Source organism: Cygnus olor, chromosome 3, assembly GCF_009769625.2.
Source record: "Cygnus olor isolate bCygOlo1 chromosome 3, bCygOlo1.pri.v2, whole genome shotgun sequence".
Classification (NCBI taxonomy): Eukaryota; Metazoa; Chordata; class Aves; order Anseriformes; family Anatidae; genus Cygnus; species Cygnus olor.
In genome coordinates, this window is record NC_049171.1 from 97,409,785 (window position 1) to 97,432,686 (window position 22,902).

The following is a 22,902-nucleotide window of genomic DNA, read 5'->3' on the forward strand; positions in this document are numbered from 1 at the left end:
TCTTGGTAAGTTCTCAGTTGCAGCACTGGTCTCTGCACCATTGCAGAACTCCCGGAAAATTAATGCAATATGGACAGACACACGTGAGTGGCAAGCCCCAGCCCTTTCATTCACAGCATTAGGAGAATCTTTCTGAAACTATTTATTATTATTATTATTTAGAGCATGCTCTTAAGACAATTGAGATAACGGAGTCTGGTTGGTTTTCATCCACCTTCGTGCTTTTTTGTTCCTGTGCTAGGATGGTATTTTCCTTAGAGACTGGTTTTCTTAGAGGCAGTTTAATCCTAGAATCATTAAGGTTGGAAAAGGAAAAAAAAAAATTAAAAAAAAAGGTTTTTATGAAAAAATGTGAAAGAACGAACTGCAGCATGAGGCGATGGGGACCTTGTGTGGAAATGGCTGCATTGGTCCCCTTGGCTCGGGAATGGGTGCGTTTCTCAGTTTGTACAAATTCCTTCGGCGTGTCTTGAGAACACAGCACGCAGCAGAGCTAGTGGCATTATTCCTGGCATATTCGGCCCGGCCTTTGGCTACCTCGGCCCTGTAGATGCAAAGAGAAAAGGAAGCGCGCATCCTCGGGGCAGGCACCGAGGTGCGCGCAGCCTGCCCGGATCCAGCCTGCCGACCCTGCCCGGAGGGCCTGGAGCGGGCTGAGGCGGCGGCGGCCTTCGGGGGGGGCTTCAGGGGCTTTCGGGAGGCTCGGAGGCGAGGCGGGCGAGCAGCCGCCGCCCCAGGCCGGGCGCATGCCGCGGCAGCCCCCCGCCATTTCGCGCTGGGGGCGCGGCTGCGCGCTATTTCCAGCCTGCGCGCCCCGCTCCGCCGCCGGGCTCTCCGCGCCCCGGGGCCGCCGTGAAACCGAAAGCGGCTCCCGGCCGCGGCACCGACAACCACGGCCGGGGCCGGCGGCGCTTGCGCTTCCCTCGCCGCGCCCCCCAGCCCCGCCGCCGCCGCCGCCGCCGCCGCCGCGCACGGAGCCGCGCCCCGACACCGGCACGGAGCCTCCCGCCGCCACCCGCCGCCACCGGCGGCCCCGGCCCCGGCCCCGGCTCCGGCCCCGGCCCGGCGGGCAGCGAGCTCCGGGGCAGGTGCGGCGGGGCCGGGAGGCAGCGGGAGACGCCCCCGGGCCGGGAGGCAGCGAGCGGTGGGGCCGGCAGGTGCCGCGGCCGCTGAGGGGAGGGGGCGGGGAACGGGGCCGGGCGGTTTGGGGGGGATTTGGGGGGATTTGGGGGCCGGTCTCCTGCCGGTAACCGGGACGGGAAGGCTGCGGGCGAGGCCCGGCTGCGGGAAGGCTGGGCTGGGTGCACCGGGGTGGGCTGCGGCGGTGCTGGGGTCAGAGGGAAAATGGGGAGCCCGTGCTGCTGCCCGGTGGCTTGGCGTGCTTGTCTCATGTCGGCCTCCCGTTATCTCCAGGAGCAGGTGCCCTCGTAGCTGGTGTCTGGTAGTTGCGGGGTGACTGGCAGGCTGCGGCTGCACGCTGAAAATAGCGGGGTGTGTCGGGGTCAGGCCTGTCGGGGGCTGGCGGCGGTAAGGCAGCGGGTGTTTTAGAGCAGCCCCGGCCGACCTGGCACGGCTCGCGTGCCGAGCAGAAAGCTCTGGTGCTCACCTGGCCCCGCATCACGCCTCGTGTTGGCTCCGCCGGCTGCGTTGCGTTGGTGCCTTTTATCTTCGCCCGAGTCGCGGTGCTCGTCTGTTACGCAGAGCCTGACGCCACCAGAGGAGCTTCCTTCGCTGCCAGCTTGATCACCTCGTGCGCTGCTGTCACGGGGAGAAGCGCTCGTCGGGGCCAGGAGCACGGCGTGCGAGCACAGGGGGGCCTGCAGCTTGCGTCAGGGCAGAGCAAGAGGGGCCCTCCAGCTCTCCACAGCTCACCAGAAGGCAGTTGTTTGCAGCTGCTTGGCAAAGGAGATGAGGTAGAACAGATGACTAACATCCCTCCGAAACACCTGCCCTGCCAGTACGCGCTTGCTCAGGTATATGACAGTTAAGCAGCGGAGCCTGGTATCGTCATCTGGCCAGAGGTGGTGGTGGAGCAAGTGGAGGGAGGCTGGGCTTTGAGAGCCTGGAGAGGAGAACAGGCTTTGAAAGTTGGGGTTTTGGTGCAGTGGAGAAGTGAGAGGTGATGTGGTTGTAGCTGTGGCTTAGAAAAATGATCCCTGAATCATCCAGGACGGATAAATAAGAAGTACAGATCACGTTACAGGAGAACCAGGTATCTGGAAAGCAGGAGGAGGATGAGAGCATGGACAAGGCTTTTATGTGTGTAAGTAGACAAGAAATATTCTGTCGTATGTAGATACGAAGCAGAAAAAGTTGGTGAGACACTGTGGAGATCTAATGCTTTAAGCTGAGAGAAAGAGAGAGATGAAGGTTATGAACCCAAGAGTAATCCTGGCTGGTTGTGCCAAACGCAGGTACCGAGGGACTGGGTTTTGCCAGTGGGGGCCTGTGGGGAAGGCAGTGGGTTGTGTCCCTTGGCCATCATCCCCGGCACAGATGCTGGAAGAGGGACCCAGAGTTCAGTTTTTTGCAGGAAGATGGTCTGCAGCGGTATGGTGAACTTGGGAGCAGTTGGCAGGAAGCTTTGGCTAAAGAGGTGTTAACTACCTGGAGAGAAGTCAAGTCAGGAAGGAAGAAAGAAGAGCTTGTGGCACTCGCTGACACTGTGTAGGTCATGGGAAGATACACCAAAGTAGTAATTACGGAGTTTAGAGAGCATGAGAAATGACATCCAGGAGAGAACAAGATTTTAAAGCTAGGAAGCTGTTGTTGGAGACACTGACAAAAGGAATTTCAAATGAATTCAAAGAACAGAAGCCAGACAGCTCATTATTTCACCCACATGCTTGCTAAACAGTCTCCTGAAGACAGGAGCATAATTTTTGCGTAGCCATCAAAAACAGAGAGCTGCAGTCCAGGTCAGGAGCTACAGGTCATGTCACAGAATCACAGAATGATTGGGTGGGAAGGGACCGTAAAGCCCATCTACTTCCAACCCCCTGCCATGTGCAGGGACACCTCCCACCACACCAGGCTGCCCAAAGCCCCATCCAGCCTGGCCTTGAGCACCTCCAGGGATGGGGCATCCACAGCTTCTCTGGGCAGCCTGTGCCAGTGCCTCACCACCCTCTGAGTGAAGAATTTCTTCCTAATATCTAATCTAAATCTACCGTCCTTTAGTTTAAAGCCATTCCCTGTTGTCCTATCACTCCACCCCCTGACCAAGAGTCCCTCCCCAGCTTTCCTGTACCTTTAGGTACTGGAAGGCTGCTGTAAGGTCTCCCTGGGGCCTTCTCTTCTCCAGGCTGAACAACCCCAACTCCCTCAGCCTGTCTTCATAGGAGAGGTGCTCCAGCCCTCTGATCAGCTTCATGGCTTTCCTTTGGACTCATTCTAATACATCCATGTCCTTCTTGTGCGGGGAGCCCCAGAGCTGACCGTAGGGCTCCAGGTGGGGTCTCATCAGAGCAGGGCAGATGGGGAGAGTCACCTCCCTCACCCTGCTGGCCATGCTGCTTTAGATGGATACTGTTGGCTTTATGGTCTGCGAGTGCACATTGCTGGCACATACTGAGTTTTTCATCAACCAGCATCCCCAAGTCCTTCTTGTCAGAACTGCTCTCTATCTTCTTGTCACCCAGCCTGTCTTTGTGCTTGGGATTGCCCAGACCCAGGTGCAGGACTTGGCCTTGTTGACCAGCATGTTGTTCACACAGCCCAACCTCTCAGGCCTGCCCAGGTCCTTCTGGATGGCATCCCTTCCCTCCTGTGAGTCAAACGCACCTCACAGCTTGGTGTTGTCAGCAAACCTGCTGAGGGTGCACTTGGTCCCACTGTCCATTTCACTGACAAAGCTATTTAATAGTCCCAGTCCCAGATAGGGCAGGAACTATTCGTTTTGTGCTCAATATTGTTTGGATAACTGCAAAAACGCTTCAGTGTGCAGCTACAGACGTGGTGGGTGCTTGATCTCCCTGGCTTTATTTGTGTCCTTTCTTTAAGCTAACGTCTAGGCCTTTATCTTCGTCAGTTCTTTTTTTTCTGAGCCTTTGATTATGAAGAGAGAGAGGTGATTTATCTTCAATAAATGGTTGGCTATGGAGAGAGCATTTATTTCTCTGGCACTCCAAGGAGTCTGTATGAATTTTTTGGGTTCTTAATCTTCTTGGTAAGTGCAGTGATAGAGGTATTTTCTTTCACCTTGTAGGCATCCCATTCTATGCAGTGCTTTGTGGCCTGCCAGGAGCAGCACGCTGACACATCCAGTGCCCCCTTGGGTCTGTGCCCTGATCTGCAGTGACAGTGTCAGAACCTCGTTTTGCTTTCTGTCCCTTTTCTTCCCAAGTTTCTTGGCTCGTGACCATGAAGAGTTAATGTTCATGCTGTTAGTCGTCCCAGTCTTAATCTGCATTGGTTTGGGTTGTACATGCAGTTGTTCCACCTTCTTCCCTCAGCCCAGGAAAGAGGCTAACCTCTTTACCCTGGTGCGCAGCACTGCTCAGGAGGGTAAGGAAACTTGAGTCATGCATATTGTTAATAAAAACGTAGCAAAAATTTCCATAGTCTCCATGGCTCGGCCTTGCAACAAATAAATAAGTGTGTGAGAAACTGTCTGCACCCTAAACCACAGTGGTTTTGATATGGGACTGCCCAGAGTGCTTTATAGATAAGCGTATTTGTCTTTGTGTGGGGAACTCTTAAAGCAAGCTTATGTTTGTAGTATATTGACATCTGCATACCATGTTCTCTATGCTGCTGTGTCCGTATTTTGTGGAAGGTAATATTGAAATGCAAAACCTATTTATTGTTATTACGCAAAGCCACCTAGTGATGAAACAAGCCTCAAGGAGAGGAGCAATCTGCAAAGTAGTTTTGCCCAAAGTAGTTGCTGTGAGGTCTTATCATTGGTAAGCCCGTACAGTTTTCAGCCTCATCTGCTCAGAGGCAGTTATCAGTTTCTGACACAGAGTTTCTGCCCTAAGCCAACAATGAATCCATGCACTTGAAACTGGAACGTGGTCCTTACTAAATATGAAAGCAAAATCACAGGTTTCATTTCTTAACATTGTCCTAGAGACAGCAGGTATCAATGGTCACCGGAACACTTATTCAATGGCAGACATTATGAAAGGCTACTGGGCACTATCTGTGAAGAAAACTTGTCTGTTTCTTTGTCATTGACATTAAACCTCGTGTCAGGGCAGTTGTTCCCTGAGGAATTACCAACGTTGACCTTGGCGATGCATGAGGCACACCTTAAGGTCACTAAAAACGCAGCGATGCTGTTCAGTAAAATAAAGCTAAATATATAATATATATAATAAAGCTAAAACTTATTTTTATATATATATATATATAAAATAATTATATGATATATATAATAAAGCTAAAAGTGTTGCCAACAGCAAGAGCGGGGCTGAGTGCCACCCTGAGTGTGTTAGCATCCTTACATGGCAGCTCACCTTATAATGGGCTGTGCAAGAGCACCTCCCCATCTCTACCTGTGCAAACCTCCGGCGTGTCATGCTTGATCTCATCAGGACTTCTTAAGAATGTGTCCTTTCCCCTTTTTTGTTTTTAAGAAAAGACAATGGTGACAATCTCCACTGTCATCACTTCCCCAGCAGCAAGTTCATGGGGTCACTGCTGCCATTCGGTTTCTGACGTTCGTGATTTCCCTATCAGTGAGGACTGTGGCTAAGAAGTGTGTGTCTGTATGTCATCAGATGCATGTGTGTATTTGAGCAAAATCCACTGGGCTCGTGAATTCCTGCAGCTGGGGTGAAAGAAGTCTTTAACACCTGGAACTAATGAGCATTTGAAAAGTGGGTGGCCTGCCAAAATCTCCCGTGTCCTGGAGAACTTAGCAGAATTTCATTTTGTCCTAGTAATTCAGAGAGATAACTGTTGAGTTTATTCAGATTTCTGTGTACGTGCTGATTAAGTCACTCATTAAGACCAAGTCAGATGCTTGTGTGCTCGGAGAATTAAAACAAGACTTCTGTGCCTTGAATAGGTACTAATGGCCGCAGTGACTGAACAGTGTGTGACTCGTGGCAGGGAAGGAGAGGTAATGTTAAAAGCTTCTTGGGCCTAGTCATGCAAAATGTGTGGCAGCCTATAATTTGTTAGGGAAAATGAGGACTTCGATTTGGTTTTGATACCCTTCAAGAAAAAAAAGAAAAAAAGTTCATTGTCTTGCTCTCCATCCCATACTGCTACCTCATTTCCGTACTTTTTGCTTGTTTATGTTGTTCCCGCATCTTTGTTTCTTTCCCCTCATTCCTAAATGCTCTTCCCTTCTGTCTTCTCACTTACTGTCATCCCGTCATGCATGCTCTGTGCTTGCTGATGCTCCTTGCTGGTTCCTCCTGCCTTGGTCAGTCCTCAGCACTGCACTTAGCACTGGAGGAAATCGAGGGGTGCCCATGAACAAGACTGGCCCATCGCCTGCTACTCATCTGCAGAGTGAAATTGTTTAACATGAAGATCCTGCTCCTACTCAACTTCTCCATTTGGGGTTTTCCCCAAAGCTTCCCAGAAGCAGATGGCGCTTCCTGGAGCTGCGCTCGCTGCGTTAGGCTCTCTGCAGCGCTGCCTCCTGACGGCACCGGCGGGACGGGTGCTTCCTCCAGAGCTGTCCGTTTCGAGGAGAATCCCTGTGAGAGTTGTTTCACTCTCCTGATGTCAGCCTGCAGAGGCTGTGCCTAGCCAGCTGCTCGACCAAGGCACATCCTAAGGACGTTGCAAGGACGAAACGATACCTTTTGTTTTATAGAGCTTAAACACAGAAGTGGGCTTAGGCTATGTCTCGAAATGCATCTTGGATCAGTTTAATCGATCACATAAAGAAGAAGCATGCCTTCAAATAGATGCCTTTCATTTTACCAGCATTGTATTGACCTCAGCGATGACACAGCTGTTCCAGGGCTTCAGGGAAGGTTCAGGAAAATGTGGTAAGCTGAAATGCCACCTGGAAGGGGAGATAGTGATTGAACCAGGTTAGAAATGCTCTGGGAGGAAGCTTAACTAAAGGGAAAAGGCTAAAGAGAGTATGTGTGGCGTTTGCTACGAGACAGAACAGAAGCTTTCTTTGGAATACCCGTATTTTAAACAACAGGAGTGCTCAAATGTTTTGCTTTTATAGAAAATAAGATACTTCACGGGGCAAGTAATTGTTATTACTTTGCTTAGTTAGGGGCTTATCTAACTGACCAAGCCAAGGCCCAGTACTCAAGCTGATGGCTTTCTTTGTAAACATACCAAGTAAATTAGAAGAAGAGACCAGAAAGCCAGTGGAGGGGCTAGAGATGGAGCCTGTGGCACTATGGGAGGGGAAGTGTGGCTTGGTCAGGGGAAAGGAGGGTGATGTACACAGTCTGTGGAGGTGAAGGCTGCAGGGAATGCTGCAAGTGCAATTAACTTCAGGCTATGAAATAATTAGGATGTATGGCCGCTTTAGTTATTGCAAATCTAAATATAAACATTTATTTTCATAAAAGTCATTTTATCTCACTTAGAAAGTTCAGTTCAAATGTAAAATGCCCATGCAGCCTTGAGCGTAAGTTCCTGTATATAGCTCCGTGTTCGAACTGGTGCAGTTTCCTCGGCTTCCAGGAGGAAGAGAAAAGTTCTTGGTAACCTTATGTTACTCCAGATAGTAAATTCTGCAGTCGCTACATCAATGCTGCAAGGGAAAATACTTTTCAATGGCTTGCTTCTGTCCTAGCACCTCTGAAACAGTTTTAGCCGTGATCTTTTCAAAGCTACACCAGGGGATTTCCACTCCCTTGCTGTTTTAAAATGCTCGTACTGTTGTTTTAACCACAAAGCTCAGACTCGTGCGCACTCTCTCACTCTCTCTCTGTCTCTCTCTCTCTCATTTTCTCCCCATTGAGGATCAGCTACAGTTTCCAGGTACAGTCCTACCAAAACGCATCTTGTTAATGAGGGCAGGAATTTAATACTGTTATAACCTTTTGTCATCCTTAAGTGGCTCTTCAGGTACTAGCTGTTGCAGGGGGATGTGTGGGTGCTGTGTGGCTGCATTAGGAGGAGGCTTCAGAGTCTGAAAGATCTCAGGAACGGCGCTCACCCGCCACACCGGCACTGTCGCGCTGAGTGCCGGGCTGTAACGGCGGTGAGACTTGCTGGCTGCCTTCCTGCATGAATTTCTGCTGGTGCTCAGGAAGACGGTAAAACATCCATGTGTTGATGCAGAAATGAATGTCAAATGAAAGAATTGCTCAGTTCTGCAGCATGGTAGTCTGATAGAGAACGACCTGTACAATATTTTCTTGAGGACTACCAGGGTTTACTGGCTTGAAATGCAGCCATTGGGGGGGGAAAAAAAGTGTGTTGTGTTCTGTTTTGTTTTAATATCTAGGTTATAGGGTAGTTTCATTGATTTCTTCTTCTTTTTAATGACTTTTGAATGCAACCTCCAGCAGTGTTAGGAAGAAAATTAATTCCCAGCTGTGAATGGGATTATTTTAGGACAAAAGTCCTTATTACTGTAACATAACATTGTGTTGGTTAGATGTAGAGAGATTTATTGATGATATAAAATTAATGAATGAGTGATTAGGAAGTCCAGGGAAAATAGCAAATAAGCAAGCTGGCCTTAAAATCAAAGCTACTTCAGCACCCAATATGGTTTGTTAGTTGTATGAGTGTATTTTTAATTTTTAAAGTGCTATCTGTGTTGTAATCTATGCCTTAAAAATAATGAAGTCAAGTTTTTTTGTTTTTTTTTTTTTTGTAATGCTTTGGGATTTACTGTAATGCTTAAGAAAACCATACTGCCTTACTCCGCTTAGTGAAAATTTGCCTTTGGAGATTAGCAAATTGATGCTTGCTTAGTAAAGTTTTATTGTGCCTTTAGAATAAGGTAATACTGGAATTTGAATGGGATAGTATTGCCTAAATACAAATGAAATCAAATTTGATTCTGCTGCCCTCTACAGCAACAAGCTCTATGGGGCCACAGGCACATATCCGATAGGAAATGGTTGCTGTTGGAAGTACTCTTTTGTGGATACCAGTTGGTCACTGCACTGTGATTTTTAAGCAATTAGGACAATAGCAGGATAGCTTTTGGGGTTGATTTGCTGCCAGGTGAAGAAGGAGTGAGCCCTGTTTATCAGTGGTGAGTCTGTGCTGGATCCTTTTCCCCCGTGACCTCAGGGCTGAGAGGCCACAAGTGGTGCAGCCAGGCTCCTTCTCCCTGCAGGGACTCTGCAAGCGCGTTTTGTTATCAGCGGTCCAGATACTGTAACTCTTCCTGGGTTAGGAGGGACAAGGATGATTCAGCAGTGATGTCAGGTGGCATCATCTGCTTTTCTTTCTGTGGTTCAATATAATCTGCTGTACCTTCAATCAGTATGTATTTTAAACGTGAGTAGACATTAATGGTAGTCCTTTAGCAGACTGTTACCTGTTCAGATGTGTACATTAAGAGTTGGGGCATATCTTTGTTGTCTCCGGTTTTTGTGGAGAAGCCTTCTATTACTAGTAAATCATATAACTTGGTTATTTTAATTCAAAAGTACAAGAGGCAGCTAATCTACCTAGTTTATAAGGCAGCTTGGGGAGGGTCATTTTAATGCAAGGTATGTTCCCCTCTATAATTTCTTTGTCAGCTCCCAATGAAGTGAATTGATCTTAAACCTCTAAAGTGTATTGATTTTTACAAAACTTTCCCTGTCATGACTAAGGCAGGCTTCCAGTTCTGGTAGGCTGTATAAAGTAGATAATCTTCAGAGAGAGGGACAGGGCATCCTCTAAGACCTGTCCCTAGCAAGCATCTTGGGGCAAAGGAATAGAGCTGAACTAGAGCTAGAGTGTAGGAATACAGGTGTATAACTTCTTTTCTTGCCCTATTATATGTATTTCATGGAAGCATGGTAAGTAAGGAAGTGATCACGGTGTTTTTTACTGAGCAGTGTCCCAACTCTGGAGCATAGCTGAGCATTATCCTCCTTTACACAGTGAACCTGACTGAGACTGTACTCTCAGCTGGTAGCACCTCTTACTTGCTAGCCAGCAGGGCCAAGCATCCTGTTTTCTTGTCCAAGCTTAATGACCAAACCTGTGATAACAATTCACATACTTGCCCTTCTCCGTCTGCAAGGCATGGTGGCATTTGGTGCCTGTGCCTTGGGTCTACAAGTCTGGACATTTCGGTGCAACAGCCAGCTGTGGTGGCTGATGTGCTCGTAGCTTGTGTGGCAATGCGATAACCTCTCTTGGGAACTTACTCTCACGTGAGAGAAAACAGGAAAAACATACTTTCTTAAAAAAGAACTACGGCGTTACAGGGGCGTTTTTCTCTGTGTGCAGTAGGTACATGACTAAAAAAATGTTAATCTCTCGGTGATAGTTCAATATCAGTGCTGCACACTGTGTCTTCTCCTTTCTGACTGTGACGTGGACAGGCAGCATCACTGCTGGGGGGAACTGCTTTAATGTGGGTTTAGAAATGTTAATATAATTACCATATGATAGGAAGTCATCCCCATGTTGATTTTTCTTCTTTTGTTCTGTGTGTCTTACTCCTTTTCTGAACAGCAAGATATGCCAAGTGTGGACCATTTTTCCAGAAATGCTTGGCCTTCATCTGGTGTGGTGGTAGTTAAAACTGGATAGCCCCCAATTAAGAAATCGTATTTGTGTTATGAAATTTCTCCATCTTGGATCATTTCCAGTGAGATTAATGCATCCACATGCAACACAGTTACATATAGAAGTTGTTCCAGAAGCGTTTTACGTATTCTGCTGTCCGTGTAGGTAGGGCTGGGATGCTGAAACGACATGGGGACATGGCAGCGAGCTCTTTGTGCTGTGCTGCCATTCAGCTCCCACCCTTTGGTACCTCTTTGCAGGACTTCAGCTTGGCTTCAGGTGATTCAAACCGCTTCTCTAATGTGGGGTCAAAGTTAATTTTGTTCATTTTGTTGTATGGAGATCTAATTTTGACATGTAGTTTTTCAGTGCCTATAGATTGTTTCATTTTTTGGGGTGCTTTTGGAGTGGGGTCGCTTTGTCGTGCGTGGCTGCTTCAAGAGCATCGCCATGCAGCACGGGCCCACCAGCGCTGCGTATTTTCAAACGACATTGCACTTCACACACATGCTAGAAAAACTCGCCGCATATGCAAAGAGAGGATGCCTTCGCTTTGTTCGCGGCCGTGAGCAGGCAGAAGTGAAAGCACACCTCAGCTCCAGCGTGGGCCGGGCACTGGCGCAAGCAGGAAGTTGATTCAGTCAACCAGCGGCGGGCGCACACGCGCAAAATGTGCTTTTTCCCCTGATGGTTTCCCACTGGTTTCAGCTCAAAGAGAACAGGCGCAGGCTGGGAGGGGAAGAAGGGCTTCTACAGCCAGCCCGGAGCTGCTGTGGTGGCGGTGGGGATGCATCACGCTGAGCATTGGCTGGTGGTGGGTGTGTCACCCAGGCATCACCTCAGCCTTCCTCGGGGCTCGCCTAGGCCAGTGGGCCTGGCTTTGGCACGTGGCAAAAAGTGCCCCTTTTCTGAGTTATGCCCAACATTGCTCAGTCCCAGCCCTGTGGAAGAGCCGATCCTGGGCTGAAGGATTGTGCTAGGAAATGTCAGGAAGATGCTGGGCCATCGAGGGGCTGAGGCCACCCTGGGGTCCTTAGTGGAGCCAATGCATGTCGTATGGCCCGTTTTCACACAAAAGTGCCCCACATGGCCCATTTTCTCACAAAAATGCCCCGCATGGCCTGTTTCCTCACAAAAATGCTCCATGTGGCCTGTTTCCTCACAGAAACACCTCCTGTGGCCTGTTCCCTCATAAAAATGGCCACCAACCCTACAGCAGTCATAAAACAGCTGGCAGCGATGGTAAATGTCCTGAGTTGTCTGGGTGTGGATGGGTCTTGGGGCAGACCCTTAAAGGCAAAAGTTGATAATTGTGGATTTTTATTTTTGGTGTGATTTTTACACAGTGCAGCATCAACTTGCTAAATCCGTAACACCGGACAATGCGAGTCCTGGCGTGTGATAGGACTGGAGAAATTGGGTGTTACTTAAATGGGAAGGAGCATTTCTAACCAAGAGGAGGGAAATATGTTTTGGGGTTCCCGCTGAGCAGTGTGTTCATAGCAGATTTGTCTGCAGATGGCTCATGCTGTGCAGGTCACTGTGGCCATCACTCACCTGCCATGGAAGTCCCCTGCCGCTGGGCTGAGGCACGAGGCTGGTAAGCCCTTTGGGCTGCCTCTTTGGGTCCCCGCTGGGCATGAGGAAAATCAAATCACTCCTTAGTAAGCACCAGAGGAATGGAAACCCTGTTTTCAGAAGAGGAAGGGTCAGGTGACATGATCAGTGGTGACTGACAAGCTTGACATCCTGTCCTGTAGGTTAGTGGGTGGGCACCCCACGGAGCCTACAAGGAGATTCAGCTCTCTACCTTCAGGATCTCCTTGCCCAGAGTGGGATTTCGAAGCAGCAAAGAAAATGCACATTGCTTTCTGAACCCCAGGAGATTCTTGAGCTCCATGCTAGACTACACTCATTGCTGCTTTCTTAGGCCAGCAGCCCACAGCCAAACGCGGCGTGCCAGTGCATCAGCACTTGGCGTGTTGCCTCATGCCAGCTGTGGGGTTGCTGATGGTGATGTGCCAGCCCTGCTTCCCCGCTAAAGCAGCATGCACCCTCTGTGACCTTGCGGGAGCTGAGTCAGACCTCTCGGGGAGATGCTGCTGCCAGTAAAAGTGACTCAGGTGACTGACAGGGAGGGTGATGTGCCCGCAGGGAAGCAGTCTGCTGAAGTGCGGCCGCAAAATCGAGCACCTCCCTGTGAAGCGTCCTGAGAGCCAAAGTTCTGTTGCAGGGTGCCTCAGAGTTAACGCAAATAAAAAGCTTCTGCATCGCTATAACCCTACAGGCAGTGCTTTAGATGGAGGGTAAGTGTTTTAATTGCCTCATTGTAACGCCTGTTCACAGTGAGTTTTGTGCTGTCAGGAATGAGGTATAGACACACGAGCCAAAGAGAAAACTCTTGAGTTACGTTTTTTATTTAAGAGGAGGTGGTTGTGGCAGGCACTGCGTGTTTGTACACATCCTGTGAGTATAAATATCTTCTGAATGCAGAGCTGCAAGAAATGAAAACCTGAGCAGCTCTAGGTCTTGAGCTACTTGCAAAAAAGTACTGCGAGATTGAAGGACCAGGGCAAACATTAAGGTTTGTGACTATTAGGACTGGAAACAAATGTTGCTGGTTTTTCCTATTAGAAAACTAACATAGCATTCATCTGCTGTCTGTGAGCTTTTATTAAGTTGAGTGAAAAACTTATGTCACGTTTCTGACTGCAATCTTACTTTTTTTTTTTTTCAATCACATCTTGCAGGCAGGATTAATATAGCCGAGAACTTGCACGTAATTAAGTAAAATTTTGAAAAAATAGGAGTATAGTCTACTGCTATGAGTGATCAACTGGAAAAAGAAAGATGTCAAGTTAAGAGGCTTTGACTCCTATAACACCTAAACTGAAGGTAAAATCTCCTTGCTCCTTTTTTTTTTTTTTTTGTATGTTCCTTGCCATGAATCACAAAGCTGTCTTCTGCTTGCACCAGTACAATGAATTCGGAATACCACGTGGGAGGGCTTTACATTAAGCGTAGACTTTCCTGGCAAACATTAAGGTCACGACTAGGCCTCTGCTTTCCCCGACTGCACCTCTGACTGTTTTAATTTTTTGAGACTACCAGATGCTGCAAAAAGATTAAGGAATTAAGGATTATTTTTACTCTGTTCTGGGGAATAGTTTTCAGATTATGAAGCTTCTTATAAAGTGTGTTTTAGTGCTTGTCATGTAAACACCATCTTGTGGTCCTCTGAGCCTTGTGTTGTTCTTCTATAGTCGATGCCCCATTTCCCTCTGAAATCTGTTGGACATTTCTGCAAATGAAAACCTTCAGATGGGTGGCAGTCTGCTATAAGCTGTAGCTGAGGTGATGTGACCGACTGTGAGCATTTAACGGGATTCTTCCTGTGTGTGGTTTTTCAGTGCAGCTTCCATGGCCTGTGACGAACTCACTGGTCTCTCAGGCATCTTCACACGCCAGAACTCTGCCAGTGCTGTTTCTCTGGACTTCGAACCTGATGCTGACTACAAGTTTGTGGAAACCTTAGAGGACCGGTACAAGTGTGCCTACTGCCACCTAGTCCTTCACAATCCCCACCAGACAGGATGTGGTCACCGATTTTGCCAGCAGTGCATTCTTACTTTGCGGTTAGTATAGACTCCTTCTGTATCTACATGCTCCCCATCCTCCTGTTCTGAACAGAAGTCAGGACCTTTCATAAATCAACAGTAAATACCACAGCAATAGTAATCGTCTGATAATATGTAGGAGTCAGTGGAAACTGTTGAATTTAATGACTGCACACTCAGTCTTTTAAAGATATCTCTAACGACCTTACATGGTGCTGGTAAGGAATATGGGATTGCTTTGGTAACTGCATGAAAGTCAGCATAAGGAAATTTTTGATGTAAACTTAAACATTATTGAGAGAGACACTGTCTAGGTCTGTCTTTCTATTATTGTACTATTCAGGTGATTTTTTTTTTTTAATTATTTCACATTATTGGTTGGTACTGGTGGTTAGATTAAGGTTGGTTTCATTTGCTTCCATATCACCTCTTTAAAGAGGACTGGGGCATGCTAGATTGGATTTTGTATTTCTTGCATTGATTTTTAGAATAGAGTAGCATAGGTCAGTTGGAAGGGACCTTCAAAGACCATCAAGTCCAAGTGCCTGGCCACCTCAGGGCTCCCCAAAATTTAAAGCATGTCACTGAGGGCATTGTGCCACTGCCTCTTGAACACTGACAGGCGTGGGGCATCAACCTCTAGGAAGCCTGTCCCGGTGTCTGACCATCCTGAGGGTAAATAAATATTTCCTCGTGCCCAGTCTGACCCGCCCCGACCCAGCTCCATGCCATTCCCGTGCATCCTGCTGTCAGTTCCCAGGAGCAGAGCCTGGCACCTCCCTCTGTGCTTCCCTGACTTGCGAAGCAGCAGGGAGCAGCAAGGCTGCCCCTCAGCCTCCTCTTCCACAGACCGGACAGCCCATGGCCTGCATTACGCCACCCAGGTGCAGCACACAGCCTTCTCCTGCGCTGAGCTGTGTGCTGTCGGTGATCCCCCAGAGCTCCAGCCTATCCAGATCCCCTGCAAGGCCTCTCGTCCCTCCAGGGAGCCAGCAGCACCTCCCAGTTGAGCACCATCAGCCAGCCTGCTGAGGACGTGCTCCATTGCTGCACTCAGACTGTCGGCAGCAGCGTTGAACGGATCTGGCCCTGAAGTCGAGCCCTGGGGAGCACTGCTGGTGACATCCCACAGCCAGACGCAGCCCCAGTCACTACAACCCTCTGAGCTCTACCATCGAGCCAGTTCATCGCCCAGCCAAGTGTGAACACGTTTCTCTCTCAGTCGGTTGCACTGGCAGCTCTGTGGTTTCCTGGGCCTTCTCTCATGCCCAGTTTGCAGGCGGGTGTAGTGCTGGCTGCCAGTCAGCAGGGACCTCTCCAGGCTGCCCCGACCTTTGGCAAATTGTTGAGGGGGCTCCAGCCGTAGCGTCCACTAACTCCTGCAGCTCTCTGAAGCAAATCCTGTCAGGCCCCAGAGACTTATGAATGTCAAGCTGATACAGCTCTTGCCTTACAATTTTGTGACCACAGATAGAAAGTCACTGCTCCCCCAGTCATGATCCTCCAATTCTAAAGTCCAGGCTGCCCAAGATCTCTCATTGCTATTAAATAACGAGGCAAAAAAGATGTTAAACGCTTCTGCCTTTTCCTCATCCTTACTTGTTAGGTAACCACCTGCTTCAAGTACCAGTCCATGTACCAAGACTGTTTTCGCTTGTATTCTGTACTACCTGGCACTTGTGCAAAAGCCCAAAAATGTTTTTTGAACATTGAAGGTATGCCTGGTTTAGCATTCTGTTCTGGAGCTAGTAAATTAACAGGACCGGGTGTGTATTTCTTGGATAGTTTAACAAACTAGAACATTAGTGATTTCACAAACAAAGTATCGCTTTGGTATAAAAGATCTTTTGTGATGCTTTGTAAGAAATGTGTCAACAGACGAAATGAAATCTTGCAATAAGAGATACTTAAATTCAGACTTCAAGGTATGGCTGACCATTTAAAAGGCTTCATAAAAATGGAGGGAAATCCTCCCTTTTACCCTTTGCCATACTGAAGTTCAGCCATTCACATTATGTGAATATTCTGCCTTGTCACTTACGTATCTAGTACTGACTTCTGCCAGGCAGATTGTAGCATAGCCTCATTTTGTAAAATAAATCAAATTTTCTGAGGGCTAAAGCAACTTTTCTTTTAATCTAGAGAATTGAATGCAGTACCCACCTGTCCTGTCGACAAAGAAACAATAAAAATGCACGAGGTAAGTGGCTGTAGTTGCAGTTGCTTCAGCAGTGACCATCTGCATGGAAAAAGCAAGACAGATGAGAATGAGGTGGATCTGCGTCTTTTAGTCCTCAGGGGAAGAATAGTTTTTGTTGTATGAAACAATGCTGAGTGCAATTGTATATTCACTGATGTTCTCTCAGAAAGGAAATTGGGATGTACAACTACAGCTTCATTTTACACCTCGTGTTCTGAACTTATTTCACTTCAGTCCTCTGTATTCCAGTAAACTGTCAAATAGTTTCACAGTGTTTTAAATCTTCTCTAGTCTTTGGATGTTTTTTATAGTGGAGTTTTATATTTTATAGTGAGAGTTTATTGACTTACTTTTTTATCCCCGAACTTGCTGGGGGATCTCGTTTATTTAATTGTCTTTGATTTTTGACTTGGTTCTAATTTGCTGCCTTGATTATTTCTGTAATATCTAATTAACCCAGCAGACTTAATTTGCTTTTTGGTAACTCCTTAGAAGAAAAGACAAGTTCATATTTCTTACTTCGCAACCTATTGAATAGTTGTAATGGATGCATTGGTTCTTATTTATATGCCAAAGCTTGAAAGTATGCTACATACTTGATCCTGCCAAAATGAATTTCCCAGTGAAATCAAATGTTTCCTTCCCCTCTCTCTCTCTTACTCCTCAGACGAAATTGTGACTGTCCATGTGATAGTTGTTTTTCACTCGCTATCTTCTACCCTGTGGAAATCTTAATGACATTAGCAGAAGTCAGAGCAGCTGTATAATGCTCTGTATAGGTAGATCTCTAAATAAGACTGAAAGTTTGCTCTGAGAGCTTACTTTGCTTCTGCTTACAGAACTGGGAACAGTGCTGTTTCTCAGAGCCTGTATAGATGGAGTGTCTGAACATCGTCGCCATCCCAAAGGTGCTCTGCACTGCTGGAACAGTACACACAGCTGACTTGGTCTTTTGGGCCTGTAGCTCTGCCTGCTTTTCTTCTGCGTTCAGGCACTGGTTTTGTAGCTCCTGAGCTACTAATCCTGCAGGCTTAGAGGTGGATTAGCACCTGTGGAATAACTACATGGGGAGAAAACACTGTGTCTACTAGAAAATTCACAATATAAGTTTTAGTTTGTGTTTTTAATGATATTTTTAATAAGAATTACCAAGAACCATACTGACAATTATGGAGTCTACACTTGGGTGCTTAAAAGATTTGTTGCAGTTTTTTTTCGACATGGACTTTTATCTCTTACCAAGATTTGTTTTTTATATATTTTATAACATCCCATATAACTATATACGAAGACTGATTTAACTCCTTTACAGGTATTCAAAGACAACTGTTGTAAAAGAGAAGTTCTGAACTTGCATGTGTTCTGCAAAAACTTTCCTGACTGCAATTCGAAAATAATTCTGGGGCGATATCAGGTGAGTTTGCTTAATCAAATTTTGAAGCCTTTGATTTTCATGCAAATTTTGTGTATTATAAGATAAATTTCAGTGATTGTCTTCAGATTTCAGAGTTTTTGTAGCAATGTGGTTTAAGTGCATAGACTATCACTTAACATTTGTTACTCACAGTGTATAGCCATGCTTAAAATGTTATGGCTGTAAGCTTATTCCAGCTTTGCCTTGTTGGTTTAATAAGAACCATTCGCTTTATGTTACTATGAATGCATCTATCATTTTGCAAGTTCAGGAGGATCATGTTGGGTCAAATTCTGAGGGTTTTCTATGCAATAATGAGAAACTAACAATGTGAGAATTTAAATATGATAAAAATAGCAAGGATAACTCACATCAGAATGTCTGTGCAGTGTGATGCAGCATCAGGGAGAGTGGCACAAAAGAGATTACCGGGTTGATGCTCAGCGTAACCTCCCTGCCATGCTGCTAAGCAGGGCCTGAGGCCAGGGAAATCCCAGAGCCATGACAGTAAGCCTCGCGGCTCCAGCTGTCCAAGGAGTAAGCTCAGCGATAGCTTTAGTATATCCATACTGTCTGTACATAATTTCTGCACACTTAGGCACAATGTGATAGTTGATTCAGAAAAAACTTGCCAAGATGTACTGGCCGTTTTGATCGTTTTGGATGAAAAGTAGAAATCAAATACAGGACTAAATTTTCAGGTTCGCTTTAGTTTTAAGTTCACACTAGGAAGGTGTGCATGGACTTTTATTTGTTACCAGACTGCCAAATATTTCTGTGTGTCTGTTGGACAACTGGAGATACAGTGAAACACACTGGGCTTTAATTTGCTGTTATGTGTTGCAGGAGCATCTTCAGCAGTGTTTGTTTGAAAGCCTGCAGTGCACTAACGATGGATGTTGTGATCAAATCCTTCGGAAAGATTTGAAAGATCACTTGAGTCAGCACTGTAAATTTCGAGAAGAAATGTGTCAGTACTGTAATAAATATGTGATGCTAATTAATATAAAGGTAAGGTTATAAAACATTCCCCGGAGTCCATAGCAAATATTTTACCTCCTAATAGTTCTGAGTAAAAAGTTTCTGGCACTGCAGTGGGGTTTTTCTACTCATGAAGCAAAATTTGGCTGAGTAGCTGAAGGAGAAAGCATAATAAATTTGCTTTAAATGATACCAATTACTGTTGCTCTCTTAGGACCAACAATGTGATATGGGGCTTGTACATGCATGTTTACGATTACTTTTTGCATGCCAAATTAATAGCTTCCCTTATGTATACTACTTTAGAAAAATGCAAACTGTTGTGTTGTTTTTCTTTTTCCGCAGAATCACGAGAAAGATGACTGTCCTGATTATCCCGTGCCTTGTCTCCAAAACTGCTCACAAATAATTCTGAAAAAGGAGGTACTAGTAGTTCTTTCACATACTGTGATTCAGCAAATTGCACACTTCCATGAAAATTGAAACTTGCATCATAGACGCAAGCATTGGCTTGCACCAATAAATCTTCATCGCTCCAAGTATTTTCTTTGTTTGGTCCTGTAAGTGATATGTGTCCCACCTGACAAATGAGGTATTTGGTCATGGCAAAGCTCTGGTATTTAGCAGTATGGGAGAACACCAAGCTTGCTTATTGTCTCTAAATATTCATTTTCCTCTTTATGTGATCAGTCATGATATTGGCTTTTATTCACCCTTCATGCAAGTATTCAGATTTTATCAGTGCAATAAGTAATTTAATATTTATTTTATTACAAGTCTTTTTGTTAATATATACAGGTTGAGAAGCATCACGCTGTGTGTCCTGAGACTGAAGTGGACTGCCCGTATAAGCAGTATGGCTGTCTTATAAAGGTACTGGTTTATAAATCTTTGCTTGCTTTGGGGCTCCAAAGCAATCAGAATAATTAATCAAAATAACCATTTTTTGTACTTTCACAACCGTTTCTAGTATTGGCTAAGATGCTACCACAGAGAACCAGTAATGCCATTCCCTGACTTCCAAATCACAGAGGGGATGTTTTAAATGCTTGCATCAATATATTTTTTACCCACCAGCTTCACAAATCTGTGCATCTGATTATTTTATTCTTTCACTTCTCCCTCTGCCTCACTAAGGTTAAAAGAGGGAAACTTGCTGAACATGAAAATGGTGCCCTGAGGGAACACATGCTGCAGATTTTAGACAAGAACTCTAGATTGGAAGAACAGGTAAGTCATATTTAATGAACGTTCTTCAACAGTTCTTGGCTGCTTGGAAGACGATACGAGATTTTGCATTTGTTGCCTATTTTAGCTCAACTATACTTTAAAAGACTGTTTTTATTGTCTTTGCACACCTCAGAAGTCAGAATAAGCTCTTCTAGTGAAGTCAGGCAATTAGATGGAAACCTCTTTGTGCTCAGGCAGGTATATTCTCTGGCAGGCACAATGGGAGGCTCATTGCCATTGCTCACCTCATTTGCTTTCAGCCTCTTGTTACAGTTGCCTCAAGGTTTGCAGACAGAGCATTGTAAGGTTTCAGAGGCCAGTCAGATTGCTTTGAAAAGGAGCCCTTAGACGCCCAAGTTGTCCCTTCTGTAGAGGAAGTACAGAGCAGTGCAGAGCCTCCTGCCTAAATCCACATTAACACAGTGGCTTAAAAATCTTGCTTTGTAAGCTGGGCAGCAACTGGTCAGGTTTAAGGTGCAGGGATGTTTAGTATTTGCCAGAGCTCATCCACAAAGTTTGAATTATCTAGCTAAACTAGAGACTTTGCATTATAAACCTTTCTTCTTTTTCCTGTACTATCACGTGTGTTTCAGTGCAATCATTGGGCGTTTTGTTGTGCTTGGAGTTTTTACTCTGTATTTATCTGTTTGTAGATATCTGACCTGTACAAGAGCCTGGAATCTAAAGAGATTAAAATCCAGCAGCTAGCAGAGGCTGTTAAAAAGTGTGAGAAAGAATTCAGACAGTTTACACAGCTGTTCGGTAAAAATAGCAACTTGATGGTAAGCACGCAGGTGAGACATTGATTTTACCTTTTTGGCCAATTGCTTTCTTGCGTCCTGAAATATGTGTATCCAGTTGTCATTAATAGCAAGACAATAACAAATACCGCTTCCCAGACATTTCACAAGCCCTTCTTGGTTTGTTGCCGTTGCTGTTGGTTTTTACAGTACAGTATTGTCTTCTCCTTTTAACCAATAAAGAAGTCTGGATATCTGATCTCGGCAAAAACACTAAATAAATCCCCATGGCTAGATCATAGTAAATAGGAAGGTGTAAATTTGAATAAGTAGTTGAATGAAGTACTGCAGTGTGAATGGACCTGAATGAGGGATGGTTTCTCAGCCAGTAAATGCCGAGAGAGGGAACATTTGGTTACATTCCTAAGGCAGCAGACTACTTTTGATTGCACATTGTAGCTGGTATTGCTGACATATTAAAGACTTCTCTATTGCAAATGGAATGGCTGATTTTATGAATGTCTCTTGTCTCTACTTCCCACCCTCTTCCAATGGCATTAACTGGGAAGGCTCTTGCCAGTCACCTGGATAAATCTGCACGTCTGGAATCGCAGGTGAAACAGTTAATACAGATAGCAAACCAGCAGCAAAGTAAATTAGACTTGCGACCCCTGTTTGACACAATTGAAAATGTAAAACAGAAGATTGCCCTTATGGAGTCATACGATCAGCGCTTAGGTATGCTGGGACTTCTGTCTCTTTTCTGCATGGGTTTGGGATTTTTGCTGATGTTGTGGTGGCTAAGTAGAGGCTCTGGTACTGCAGTCAGACAGTTGCGGCTGTTAGCCAGAAATAACTTGCTTATTCTTGCTTTCTAAGACCAACCTGTGGTCGTGTGCGCTACATCCTCCCACTTTCCCCTACTCCACAGTGTCACCACAGGGCCCAGCTCCTGAATTCCTGAGGCACTGGGTTTGGTCAGGCTGGAGCACTGTGATGTTAGCAGTGGTAGTGTCTGTTGTCAGACATTAAATCTGGCTTGCAGTCATGTTTTACCTTGTTCAATTACCTGCTGCAATTACAATAATAATAATAATTTTAAAAAGTCAACAGCTGTAGTGCTGTTAGCATTAGTTAACAGTCTCTACTCAGTATTGTTCTTACGTATTGTCAGCTCCAGTCTGGTTGCTCTTTGTGTTCTGACCATTTTATTTTACTGAATATTTCTTTTTTTTCCAGTTGTTTTGGAAGGTCAGTCCAGCAAACATGATCTCCAAATCAATATTCACAAAGCACAGCTCAATAAAAATGAAGAACGATTTAAGCTTTTGGAAGGCACGTGCTACAGTGGGAAATTAATTTGGAAAATCACGGACTATAAGATGAAGAAAAAAGAAGCAGTGGAAGGCCGTGTGCTCTCTATATTCAGCCAGCCTTTTTACACCAGCCGCTGTGGGTACAGGTTATGTGCGAGAGCATATCTGAATGGGGATGGCTCAGGCAAGGGAACACACGTCTCGCTTTACTTTGTAGTCATGAGAGGCGAGTTTGACTCACTGTTACCTTGGCCTTTCAAGCAAAAAGTTACGCTTATGCTGTTGGACCAAAGTGGGAAAAAAAATCACATTGTGGAAATCTTTAGAGCTGACCCCAACAGCAGCAGCTTCAAAAGGCCGGATGGAGAAATGAATATTGCCTCTGGATGTCCGCGCTTTGTGCCGCACACGGTTCTGGAGAACACAAAGAATACCTATCTTAGAGATGACACGCTGTTCTTGAAAGTAGTTGTGGATTTAACTGATCTGGAGGAATTGTGAAAAAAGCACCCAATCAATATGACTGCTTTAATTATTGAGAAATGCTTTCTTTGTGACTACCAGTCATGCAATAGTGAATTGCCACTAGTCGAGCTACTGATATGTTTTGAGGCTTTTGGACTACGTAACAGATAATGAATTGCCAAAGTGTCAGCCTTTCCTTTTTTAACCTTTTTTCAGGGCTGCGGTTTCAAGGCAGCTATAAGTCCAGTGTGATGTGAACATGCATTCAGTCCAGTGCTTTGACCTGGCTTAGTGCAGGCTGGGTGTGAATGCTTGG

At 45.8% G+C, this 22,902-nt stretch overlaps 1 protein-coding gene across 6 annotated transcripts; it reads left to right on the top strand.

The window, feature by feature from the left end:
• Positions 1-979: 979 nt before the first annotated feature.
• On the top strand, positions 980-22,632 carry TRAF5 (TNF receptor associated factor 5). Of its 6 annotated transcripts, XM_040553886.1 has the most exons (13): positions 7,484-7,917; positions 7,994-8,195; positions 13,374-13,518; positions 14,034-14,258; positions 16,383-16,440; positions 17,753-17,854; positions 18,701-18,865; positions 19,181-19,258; positions 19,634-19,708; positions 19,973-20,065; positions 20,719-20,859; positions 21,375-21,543; positions 22,045-22,632. In XM_040553886.1, exons 4-13 carry the CDS (start codon positions 14,044-14,046, stop codon positions 22,620-22,622), a joined length of 1,674 nt encoding a protein of 557 aa, XP_040409820.1. In that variant the 5' UTR covers positions 7,484-7,917; positions 7,994-8,195; positions 13,374-13,518; positions 14,034-14,043; the 3' UTR covers positions 22,623-22,632. The 6 variants fall into 6 exon arrangements, with proteins under 6 accessions (XP_040409822.1, XP_040409823.1, XP_040409820.1 ...); XM_040553888.1 differs by lacking the exons at positions 7,484-7,917; positions 7,994-8,195 and adding an exon at positions 980-1,088; XM_040553889.1 differs by having other exon boundaries at positions 7,473-8,195; positions 20,719-20,847.
• Positions 22,633-22,902: the final 270 nt, after the last annotated feature.

Excerpts from the sequence above, each read along its gene's own strand:
- TRAF5 (XM_040553888.1), top strand. The coding sequence starts at position 14,044 with ATGGCCTGTGACGAACTCACTGGTCTCTCAGGCATCTTCACACGCCAG. Across the intron at positions 20,066-20,718 it reads ACTCTAGATTGGAAGAACAG|ATATCTGACCTGTACAAGAG; the intron begins GTAAGTCATATT and ends ATCTGTTTGTAG. Across the intron at positions 21,544-22,044 it reads GTCATACGATCAGCGCTTAG|TTGTTTTGGAAGGTCAGTCC; the intron begins GTATGCTGGGAC and ends TTTTTTTTCCAG.